General features: G+C 48.8%; 1 protein-coding gene across 1 annotated transcript; it reads left to right on the top strand.

Moving 5' to 3' along the window:
* The first annotated feature begins 6,535 nt into the window (after positions 1 to 6,535).
* Positions 6,536 to 12,127, top strand: TEX52 (testis expressed 52). Its single transcript, XM_026695883.1, has 2 exons — positions 6,536 to 7,053; positions 11,869 to 12,127. Exons 1-2 carry the CDS (start codon positions 6,536 to 6,538, stop codon positions 12,125 to 12,127), a joined length of 777 nt encoding a protein of 258 aa, XP_026551668.1.
* The last annotated feature ends 517 nt before the right edge of the window (positions 12,128 to 12,644 follow it).

Below are 12,644 nucleotides of genomic sequence, written 5' to 3'. Positions count from 1 at the left end.
AGGACCTGACCTGGAGTGCTCACATTGCAGCCCTGGTCAAAAGGGCCCAGTAGAGATGATACTACCTGAGGCTTCTCAGAAAACAACAACTGAATGGAAAACTGCTGGTGACCTTCTACCGCTGCACCATAGAGAGTATTTTAACATACTGCACCTGTGTCTGGTTTGCCAAATTGCACAGGGGCAGATAGGACAGCACTCCAGAGGGTTAATGTCATTGCCCAGGGGATCATTGGCTGCCCTCTCCCCTCTTTGGAAGAGCTTTATAGCTCCCACTGCCTTAAGAAAGTTCAAAACATTCTCAAAGATCCATCTCATCCTGGATCTTTATTTGAACTATTATCACCTGGCAGACGGGACAGGATAATAGGCTGAAAAACAACTTCTATCCCAGGGCAGTAACTCTGTTGAATTCTACTGTATAGTGCAATATGAATGCAATATCAGGGGTTTTCAAGTCAATTGTATAGAATGCGAAGGAGGTGTGTTTATTTTCATGGTCATGATGTGCACTGAAGATGGTGTCTGATTTCATTGTATGAGGTCCAATGACAATAAACTAAACTAAACTAAACTATAAACTAAACTATAAACTAAACTAAACTAAACTAAACTAAACTAAACTAAATTCACAACTTCTGATGGCAAGCAGTTCCACTGATTAATTGTTCTAAACTGTCCAGAAATGTCTCCTTAGTTCTAGGTTGCTTCTCTCCTTGATTAGTTTCCACCCATTGTTTGTTCTACCTTCTGGTGCTTTGGGAAATCGGTTGAGCCCCTCTTCTTTGCGACAGACATACAAATATTGGAATACTGCTTTCATGTCAGCCCTGGCCCTTCTTTGCACTGGACTAGACAAACCCAATTCCTTCAACCGTTCTTCATACGTTTAAGCCTCCAGCCCCCTTCACTGAATAACACAGACATTTTATTCATTGTCCGTAAGCTGTCTAGGGTCGCCCTTTGGCTGGATGGGTGGCATGCAAGATGGATCAAATAAATAAAATATCATAATCAGAGGTGGTCTTCCGCAGGTTCTGACCAGTTCTGGAGAACTGGTAGCAGAAATTTTGAGTAGTTCGGAGAACCGGCAAATCCCACCTCTGACTGGCTCCGCCCCCTCTATTCTCCACCTCCCATTGAGTCCCAGCTGATCGGCTGGGTCTTCTTGGGTTGCTCTGCACAGGAGAACGGAGCTGGAAAGCAGGTTGGTGGGGTGGGGAGGGAATGGGGATTTTGCAGTAAATTTCCCCCAGGAGTGGGGAGGGAATGGAGATTTTACATGCCCACCAAGCCAGGCCCGCAGAACTGGTAGTAAAATTTTTTGAATCTCACCATTGATCGTAACTGTTATGTCCTGAGGACTCAAGGAGTTCTCACTCTGGTCCACTCACTTTGTGTGGGCGATATTCCCCCATTCCCATTGGTTGGCTCTCCCCAGCAGCCTGCTATAAAAGCAGGCTGCGGGGTCCAACTGGTCGCTGATTGCTGCGAGCCAGTTCCAGGCTTGGCAAGCACGGTCAGCCCTTTATTTGTAAAATAAAGTACTGTTGCACTCATGCTCTGGTTCAGCCTCTCATTGCTCAAACTTAACACTGGCGACGAGGATGGGATGGCTACCAGATGCACCTTGCAACCGCTGAGTCACTAGCCACCGATCCGCAGCCCAGAGAGCGATCGGCTGGCGATAAGGAAACGCTGATCCGCAGCCAGAGAGAGCGGTCAGCTAACAAAACGAGCGATCAAAAAGAGCAAACGCAGATCCGCAGCCAGAGAAAGCGGTCTGGGTCAAAGTTAGAAGCGTCTGTAGCCGCTTGTTAGCCCGCTACGGGAAAAGTGAAGCGCTGCGAGCACGCAGCCGCTCAGCATTTGGCGCGAAATTCAAACGGGTGTCATTTGAATTTCGAGCCAGTAGGAATCACAGCACAGCGCTGTAGAGAGTCACTAACGCCCACTTTTTTGGCGCGAATCTAGACACCTCCAACGGCTAGCAGCCTACGTGGTAACCCAGAGAGAGAGAGAGGTTAGCAAAAACCTCTCCAGAGCTGATATCACTAGTAACTCACGGCGCTCGTAGTCCCAGAGAGATTTTTCCGCAGGTAGCCCAGCCGTTCCAGCACCATGAGTTCCAACCCAGTATTCCCAGCGTTTAAACCAGACGAAGAGAAGTGGGAATCGTATAAGAACCGTTTCAATCATTACATCGATGCGGTCGGCCTGGCGGATGCGGGAGAGCATCGGAAAAATCCTATTTCCTAATCTACTGCGGAGCCACCGTTTACGATACCGCCGCAGCACTTGTAGCGCCGAGAGAATTAAAAACGCGTTCCGTGGTCCGGAGTTGCTTGAGATCCTCACTAACCACTACGCACCCAGACCTTCACAAATTGCCAGGAGGTTCACGTTCCGTATGAGGAAGCAATCAAGTAAGGAGACCATCAATCAATATATGGCGCCCTCAGAACAGCAGCCCTGCACTGCGGGTTTGGAACATACCTGGAGGACATGCTCCTCAATCAATTAGTTTGTGGGGTCAAGGATCTCAACCTACAGAGGCGACTGCTAGCTAAAAAGACCTCAACCTTGCGCAAGCGGTAGAGGAGGCCCTAGCAGCCGAGCTAGCAACGAACTCAGCCACCGAAATTCAGGGCCCAAGTGCCAAGCTAGCATCGTTCCCAGTCCATTCCGAAGAGGTGGAAGCGGAGGAAGCCCACAATGATGAGAACGATGTCCATCGCCTCACCAATGACAGACGGTCGCAGGTAGGGGCCAAACAAGAATACACCGGTCCACCCAAGCACATCACGCTGTGCCTAGCCTGTGGGGATCACATCAAAGGCCACCTGCAAGTTTAAAGGAGCCGTTTGCAACAACTGCCATAAGAGGGGGCACATCGCGAGAGTCTGCCAAGCCCCCAAAGCGCTGCACACAGACCCCCGTCCTCGCACTCGGGACCACAGAGGCAAGTATTAAACTGTCGCACGCACCGCCTTGCCAGGCGTGCTTACACTGTTAGTAAAATTTCTCTCTCCGTTTCCCTAGAAGGTAAACCGTGCCACATGGAGGTGGACACAGGGTCAGCGCTCTCAATAATCTCGTGGAACACCCTCAAGAGACTCCACCCCAGCATATCTACTACCTGGCTTCAGAGATGCCAGTTCGGTCTGAAGGACTACCAGGGAAGGCCATTCCCGTGATCGGCAGAGGCAAGTTCTTTGTCAGTTTTAGAGCTTTTAAAGGCCACCTACCTCTAGTGGTAGTTAACGGCAATCTACCCACCTTATTGGGGCTCGATTGGTTTCCCCACCTCGGCCTAGGGTTAACAGGAGTCCATGCTGTCTCAACCTCAGACACTGACTCCTTATTCGCTGACTACGCAGATGTGTTCAGCGAGGAGCTGGGGTGTTATAATGGAACCCCATCTCGTTCACCGTTGACCCCAGGCAGTCCCAATCAGATTAAAACCACGTAGAGTTCCATTTGCTATTCGACCAAAATTAGACGCTGAATTGGATAAACTACTAAAACAAGGGGTCATTGAGCCAACAGATTTCGCCAAGTGGGAGACGCCCATTGTCACACCCCTCAAAAAGATGGTAGCCTGAGAATTTGCTCGGACTACAAGACAACAATCAATAAATATTTACAAGTTAGCGCCTACCCTGTGCCCGTCATTCAGCACTTATTTGCACACATTCGAACCGGGCAGTATTTTTGCTAAATTGGACATGTCTCAAGCATATCAACAGTTCCCTGTTGATAACCAAACAGCGGAACTTCAGACCATCGTCACTCACAGGGGTGCCTTCCGATGCAAGCGTCTCCAATTTGGCGTAAGTGTTGCCCGGGTATTTTTCAGTCCCTCATGGAGCGGATTTTACAGGGCCTCCCTGGTGTAGTACCCTACTTGACGACATCTTGGTCTCGGCCAGGGACAGACCCCAACTCTTCCAGAGAGTGCGAGCAGTGTTAGAGAGGTTCAGACAGCATGGCCTCAAGTTAAAAAAAGAAAAATGCGCCATTGCCACTAGACAGGTGGACTTTCTGGGTTATAAAATTGACGCCTCTGGCATTCACCCCTGGAGTCCAAGGTCAGGGCGATCCACGAAGCTCCCACACCGACCTCCAAAACGGAGCTACAAGCTTTCTTGGGGCTCCTAAACTTTTATGCATCCTTCTTGCCCCATAAAGCCTCAGTAGCCGAACCCCTACACAGATTACTAGACAAAAAGTCGCCGTGGCACTGGGGCACAAAGAAGACCAGGCGTTCAACGCCATCAAATCACTACTTACGTCCAGAGGCAGTGCTCATCCAATTCGACCCCAACCTTCCTTTAGTACTGGCAGCAGACGCATCCCCTTTGGAATTGGGGCGGTCCTTAGTCACCGACTCGCCAATGGCGCCGAGGCCCCCATCGCCTTTTCTCCAGGACGCTCTCGGCCACGGAGCGAAATTACAGCCAAATAGAAAAGGAAGCCCTAGCAGCTGTTGCAGCCGTGAAAAAGTTTCACGAATTCCTTTTGGCCACTTCTTGAACTGGTCACCTACCATAAGCCCCTCCTGGGCCTACTGGCCGGCGACAAACAGACACCTCAAGTCCTCTCCCCTCGGATGACAAGGTGGACACTTTTCCTAGCGCCTACTCATACAAACTTATCCACCGCCCGGGCAAAACTCTATCCCACGCTGGCGCACTCAGTCGCTGCCCCTTACCCGCTCCGGCTGAAGACCCAGCTCCTGTCAATGCCATTTTTGAAATCACCCAGTTGGACCTGCCCATCACCGCCCTTGACATCGCCGCCAAAACCAAGGCAGACCAAACGCTCGCCCAGGTGCTCGACTGGGTGAGGAGGGGGTGGCCGGGAGGCAACGTTGATAACAAATTCGCACCCTTTAAGACTCGCATGCAGGAGCTGTCCAGTTTGCAGGGTTGTCTACTGTGGGGCACTCGAGTGGTCATTCCGACCTCACTACGTACCCGAGTCCTGGAGGCGTTGCACGAGGGACACCCGGCATTGTGAGAATGAAGGCGTTGGCACGCAGCTACGTGTGGTGGCCGGGTTCAGACGAGGACATTGTCAATTGGGTAAGTTCCTGCAGCATTTGCCAGGAATCCCGTCCTGCTCCCCCATCGCCACCCCCTACCAGATGGGAGAGCGCCAGCGCCCCTTGGTCTAGAATCCATATCGATCTGGCCGGCCCCGTGCATGGAAAGATGTTCCTAGTGGTCGTGGACGCCTATTCCAAATGGATAGACGTGGCACAGCTATCCACGACCACCACACTAGCAATCACCAACGTGTTAACGCGCCTGTTAGATTACACATGGACTACCCGACTCCTTGGTCTCCGATAATGGCCCACAGTTCGCATCAGTAGAATTCAGCCGTTTGCAGCCAACCTAGGCATTCGCCACATTTCACAGCCCCATTTCACCCTGCGAGTAATGGGTTGGCTGAAAGGGCCGCCAGGACCACCAAAGAGGCCCTCGCTAGGTTTGGCAGAGATGACTGGCACCACAAACTCTCACGGTTCCTGATGAGCCAGCACTCAACCCCTGTGCAGTCACCAATAAGTCCCCAGCGGAACTTCTGATGGGCCAGCGCCTGAGGACTGTATTAGATAGACTGCACCCACAATACTGCCCTGACTCTCCCCTCGCTTCCACTTCGGGGTTAGACATTTTATGTTGCAGGAGCCGATATTTGCAAGGAATTTCGCTGGGGACCCACTTTGGATTCCGGCGAGGTCATCGCCGTCACCGGGCCGAGATCGTATAGAGTCAGGCTGGAGGATGGTCGCGTCTGGAGGAGACACATAGACCAACTCAGAAGGCGCCTCAGCAACCTCGCAAACAAGAATCCAGAGTCTCCAGTCGAAGGGGAACCGTCTCATCCACCGCCCAGCCACATCGCACCCAGTGACCAGTCTGCGCCAGCGGTCGTTCCGGTCAGCCCAAACTCGGACAGCAGCGCCCAGAGAGTTGACCTACCTGATCCAACCCACGAGAGCTCGACCCCAGAAACCAACCCGGTGGTTCCCGAGGATGCCCAGTCCAGAGAGAGTATTGGCGACACTATGCCAGCTCAACCGTCACAGACTGATACCGAACAGACAGACAATGTTCCCGAGTTGCGCTGCTCCGGGCGCCAACACAAACCCCCATCTACCTCAAGGACTATGCGTGTTCGCATCTGGGGGAAGGGGTGTTATGTCCTGAGGACTCAAGGAGTTCTCACTCTGGTCCACTCACTTTGTGTGGGTGATATTCCCCCATTCCCATTGGTTGGCTCTCCCCAGCAGCCTGCTATAAAAGCAGGCTGCGGGGTCCAACTGGTCGCTGATTGCTGCGAGCCAGTTCCAGGCTTGGCAAGCACGGTCAGCCCTTTATTTGTAAAATAAAGTACTGTTGCACTCATGCTCTGGTTCAGCCTCTCATTGCTCAAACTTAACAGTAACCTTGTTGGAGCTTATGAGGGCTGTGGGTCACTTTCTTTCTTCCCCAACTAGGAGTCCTCCGATGGCCTTTTCAAGATGTCTACATGGAAAGAGAGGCACTACCTCTGTGTGGAGAAATACATACCATGGCCAGGATTTTCTCCCCGACCCTACCACAAACTAGCTACTCAGAAGCCTCCGTACACCGATTCCAAAATCAAAGTTTGCCAGAAAATCCGCTGCCCCCTCGAAGAAGCTGTCCTTTGGCACATCTGGGGCTACCATACCTGGTTGGATGTAGGGAGGTTGCCGCCCGTCTACCGATCCAGACCGGACAAGCCTTTTGATAGCAACACCTGGCGATGGATCACTGCTCCCAGGAAGCCTTCCTTGACCGAGCCCCCCGTCCCACCTCCTTCCCTCTTGGCTGGGAACACCTACACCAAGTTCATTGAAGGGGAAGGCTTGTTTGTGGACCTCAGGCACAAGAAACGAGTCATGGGCCTAACGCAGAAAGAAATGAACAAGTGTGAGCAACTGAAGTTCCGGAGTGAGTGTCGGGCTCCACCTTTAGATGCTCACGGAAACATCATGCCTCCCGAAATGCTCAGGCGGTAAGATAGCAATATCACTTAAGACTTATATATTGCCTTATAGTGCTTGACAGCCCTCTCTAGGCAGTTTACGGAGTCAGCCTCTTGACCCCAACCATCTGGGTCTGTGATGACCCAGAGCAAACCACAAACGTAACAAAATCCAAAACGTAAATAAATGTCCTTTAATGCCTCCAACTTGGCCCCGCCGTTCAGTAATACTCAGTTGGAGATAAAACGTGCTCAAAAATAGTCTTCAAAAGAAAGCAATACAGTCCAAACTTAATGAGCAGATAAAGGTGAAATAAAAAAACCAAACAAACTGCAATGATGAAATTTCCACAGCGGACTAGGATAAGTAATTAGCAAATTCAAAGACATAACACGGCACAGTCTGTTGGAAGGACGCCAACCAAGATAACTTCAGCCCAAGATAAAACATGCTTTACTTCTGGCAACATTGTGTTGTAATTGTCTCTCTTATATACTAGTCTCCCCAGCTGCCACCAATGAGGGGGATCATGGCCGCTTCCTTTCTCATAAGCCAAGTTGTTTCCTTCTCCGTTCCTCCCTGCGTGTCCTAGGATTCAGAGGGGATGGGTCTGGTTCTTCCTCTGACTGCCCAGCCAGCCTCTGCTCTTCCCCAGCCTCTTCCACAACCTCTGGAGCCACATCTCTACTCCCTGTTGGTTGTTCCTCTTCTCCCTCAGAGTCCAACTCTACCAAGGGCATGACAGGGTCCTCATTTTACCCACCTCAGAAAGATGAAAGACTGAGTCAACCTCAGATCAGTGGTGGTATGCTATCGGTTTGGACTGGTTTGCCTGAACCAGTAGTAAAAAATGCCTCCCACGATCAGCTGAGAGGAGAAAGAAGAGAAAAGAGTAAGATAAGCCCTCCCACCCACCTCAGCGCTTTTCTCTCAGCTGTTGTTCTGTGAAGTGCAACCCGATTTTATGAAGTTTGTTTGCTGGTTTGTTGTTAATTGAAGTATTGCAATTCGGCGAAACATGTGGTTGTTAAACAAACCCAGCTCACTTCATTGACTTTGCTCATCATAAGCCAGCTGGGAAGGCCGCAAATGGTGATCGTATGACCTCAGGATGCCACAATACAGCTAATCCTCTATTTATGGCCAACAGTTCATTTAGTGACCGTTCAAAGCAGAATGGCACCGAAAAAGGTGACTTATGACCATTTTTCACACTTATGACCATTGCAGTACCCCCATGGTCATGTGATCAATGTTCAGACACTTGACAACTGGTTCATATTTATGACGGTCGCAGTATCATGGGGCCGCATGATCCCTTTTCGCGACCTTCTGACAATGGGAAGCCAAATTCACTTAACAATTCTGTTAGTAACTGAACAACTGCAGTGATTCACTTAACAACTGTGGCAAGAAAGGATGTAAAATGGGGCAAAGCTTGCTTAACAACGGTCTTGCTTAACAGCAGCAATATTGGGTTCAATTGTGTTCATATGTTGAGGACTATCTATATATCAAAATGGGAACAAGAAGATGGACAGGTGGACAGCAGCGAGCCAGGGGAGAGGTAGAGACTGCCATCAATCCAGCATCCACCTACACCTCCGGTATAAAGCTCCACAATATAGTCCCCGGCAGAATTGTTCCTATCACCTATAGACAGAATCTTGCCAAATTAAAGCAAATCACTTCCATCATTAAAATGTACTCAAATAACTTCTAGGGAGGAGCTGTGTGGATTCTCTTCCAACTAAACTATCTAAATTTTGTCTACAGAGATCCAGGTCATGGTTGTCCCAAAGGTGCTAACTGTACGTGTGTGTGTGTGTGTGTGTGTGTGTGTGTGTGTTGTGTGTGTGAAGACATTTCGTTTCTCATCCAAGAAATTTCTTCAGTTCTGACTGAAGAACTGAAGTCAGAACCGAAGAAGCTTCTTGGATGAGAAATGAAATGTCTTCAAGGAAAAACAAAGCCCAGTTGCCTTTTGAAAAGATGTCTAAATTCTGCTCTCTCTTGGTCACTCGGAATGCAGCTCTTCCCCACCTGGGAATCCAGACTACATTCCACTACATTAGCTGTTTCTCAAGCTCCCTTCGGTGCTGGAGATTTTGCGTTATCTGAGGAGACTTCCAGGTAGTTGGGTTATGGAGGGACACTGGCAACCTCCAGAGCTGGATTGCATTTCCTTGCTGTTTTGTTCCTCCTCCGTTTTCTTTTGTTCTGACTTTTCTACTTCCCTCTCAGTTCTGCTGCCTATTAAAAGGGAAGTTCTGGTGCCTTGTGCTATTGTGGTCAACAATTGTGTGTGCCTTCTGTTCAAGCAGTTGGATCCTGGTGCTCCTGAGAGTTTCTCACTTTCCTAGTGTCCTAGTGGAACTCTGAAAATAGAGTCCTCCCAGTGTGTATTTGCAACGGGGCCAATCTCTCCCTTTGGCAGAGAATTTAGGCTTATTTTTTCAGCCCGCATCTCAAGGAGACCATCATCTTGGACCATTGATTCATTCTTAAACAGTCCAACAACAAACCATGGCTTCCCCATGGCTTGGAAGGAGATCCTGTTCCAACCTAGGCTTCTCCAACAACACGAAGTCGACTCCTCGTCCCAGTAAACCCCTTTTATTTAGTTTACAGTGAATTCCTCTCCAGCAAAGTCAGGGCCAACAGTCTTTCAAGAGATTTCACAATTACAGACCTTTATCAGGCTTGGAGAGCTGCCAGGTCAATATCTTCCAAACGTCACTCTGTAGCAGACAATACTTGGCAAGGAGTCAGGAACAGATCTTCACCCTAATGAATTGAACTGTCTCCTGCAAATACCCCTCCCCTTTCGCTCCTCTTTTATTCCCTATGGGAGGGGCCATTCTCAGTACACCTGTGCCCTTGCTCCCACGTCAACCCTTGTTCCTTAGCTCTTCCTTTCTTCTGCCAGCTCTGTGCAAGTGCACACTGGGAACAGGCTCCAGATATTCTTCTGCCTCACTGATGTCCAACTCTGACAGCAGCTGATAACTGTCAGACGGCCCTGGCCCCATCTCTGCCTCCAATGCAGAGCCCTCGTTAGAGCCTTCCCCAGACTCCAAGACTGGCCCATGTTCCTCCCCAACCTCCTCACTGTCCAAATCTGCTGCCAGCTCTGCTGACCGTTGGTGGGCCACAACCGATCCGGCAAATCTAGGTCTTATCTCAGCTTAATCTAAAATGCCGGTAGGCCTCAACCTACGACCAAAACAGAGCCTCAGATTTCTACTATTGGGTGAGACATTTGTTATGTGAATTTTTGCCTTGTTTTATGACCTTCCTGGCTCCAGTTGTTGAAGGAATCCCTTCAAGTGCTAAGTTACCAACATGGTTGTTAAGTGAATTTTGGATTCCCCGTTGACTTTGCTCATCAGAAGTTCGCGAAAGGGGATCACATGATGCTGAAACAGCATAATATTATAAATATAAAATATAAATACAAATATAAACCAGTTGCCAAGTGTCTTGAATTTTCATCCCATAGCCATGGGGATGCTGCAATGGTCATAAGCATGAAAAAAAAGTCATGCCACTTTTCTCAGTAGTGTTGTAACATTGACCCATCACTAAATGAATGGTTGTAAATTGGGGATTACCTGTACCTCTGAGTAATCTGTAGATTATGGTACATGATAGCAATAGTAATAGACTTATATAGTGCTTCAAAGTTCTTTCCACCCTCTCTAAAGCAGTTTACAGAGTCAGCCTATTGCCTCCAATAATCTGAATTCTCATTTTACCGACCTCAGAAGGACGGAAGGCTGAGTCAACGTTGAACCAATCAGGATCGAACTGCTGGCAATCGGCAGAATTAGCCTGCAATACTGCAGTCTAACCGCTGTACAACCATTGCAGAGATAGCAATAGCACTTAGGCTTATATACCACTTTACAGGGCTCCACAGCCCACTCTTAGCAGTTAATAGAGTCAGTACATTGCCCCCAACAACCTGGCTCCTAATTTTACTGACCTCGGAAGGATGGAAGGTTGAGTCAACCTTGAGCTGGTCAGAATTGAACTGCCAAACAGCTGGCAGTCAACAGAAGTAGACAGCATTCTAACCACTGCACCCACACGGCTCTTAATATACTTGTAATAGACATATGGTGATAGCAATAGTCAATCAGGATCAAACTGCCATCAGTCAGCTGAATTAGACTGTACAACCATTTCAGAGATAGCAATAGCGCAGACTTTTATACCACTTCACAGTGCTCCACAGCTCACTCTAAGCGGTTTAGAGAGTCAGCCTATTGCCCCCAACAATCTGGGTCCTCATTTTACAGCCGGTCAGGATTGAACTCTGGGCAGTAAGCAGAGTCAGCCTGCAATACTGCATTGTTACAACTGTGCCACTATGTCTGTCTTCCTTCCTTCCTTCCTTCCTTCCTTCCTTCCTTCCTTCCTTCCTTCCTTCCTTCCTTCCTTCCTTCTTTCCTTCCTTTCTTCTTTCCTTCCATCCTTCCTTCCATCGTTCCTTCCTTCCTTCCTTCCTTCCTTCCTTCTTTCCTTCCTTCCTTCCTTCCTTCCTTCCTTCCTTCCTTCCTTCCTTCCTTCCTTCCTTCCTTCCTTCCTTCCTTCCTTCCTTCCTTCACAAGCACTAGCACTTAGACTTATCTACTGCTTCATAGTGTTCAGAAGGATAGAAGGCTGAGTCAACCTTGAGCTGGTGAAAATTGAACTTCCGAGCTGCTGGCAGCCAAAGTAGCCTGCAGTACTACATTCTAACCACTGCTCCACCACCACTCTTACAATGCTGGCTTCCTTAATACAATCCTGGTAAGCAACGGTAACAGTTGTTATTGTTCTCCTTATCTTTTGGACAGGTACAAACATCCGCTTTCAGGAAGAACCCTGGCCTCCATCTGTGTGGCGCTACAACCTGTGGTACCTTCTTCTCCAGAATGTTGGAATTATCCCTGTCCGAGCTTTCAACCCCATTACCAAGACTCTGCTGTTAAGTTTGCTCTGAAGAACAGTGGCCCCCTTTACAAGGAAGTGGTGGACAAATACCAGGAACTGGTCCTTAGTGGGAGCCAGATACGGTATTCCACTCCAGCCAGCCAAATAAGCAAACAAACCTAAATTCTACCCTCTAAAAAGTCCAGATTTGGGGTGTCCAAATACAGTCCGGACTAGTTACCAGCATTTACCCCAATGTTGTCATTCTGGGTGTACGTACATTAATTTTATAGTCATTCCTTCTCCCAACAATATCCACTGGGAAGTTGAACATACCACTGGGGTCCTCATTCATGATGAACACAGGTCAGAGGTTTGTGGGAGTGGAAAAGAAGCAGCATTCTTGCCCTGCTAATGGTAAGAGATGCTAGTTAAGAGCTGCTCGTTGACCAACTATTTGCCCAATAGAGCAAACACATGTTGATTAGGAAGCACAAACCATCATCGACACAAGCTGCTTTTCTGAACTTTTCTACCAAGCTTCAATGCTGGATACAACCTACATGTGTTGGACCGTATTTTGGATATGTTGTAAGGGGGCTACTCAAAATTCAGAGATCCAGTAGCTGTAGGGAGTTAGTTGTAGCTCCCTTGTTCAACATAACAAAGAAGGAGAAGGATGTTCTTCAGTCTTTGAGCA

This window comes from Pseudonaja textilis, chromosome 5, assembly GCF_049901715.1.
Source record: "Pseudonaja textilis isolate UNSWEBS1 chromosome 5, rPseTex1.2, whole genome shotgun sequence".
Classification (NCBI taxonomy): domain Eukaryota; kingdom Metazoa; phylum Chordata; class Lepidosauria; order Squamata; family Elapidae; genus Pseudonaja; species Pseudonaja textilis.
This window is presented reverse-complemented; position numbering and strand designations above follow the sequence as displayed.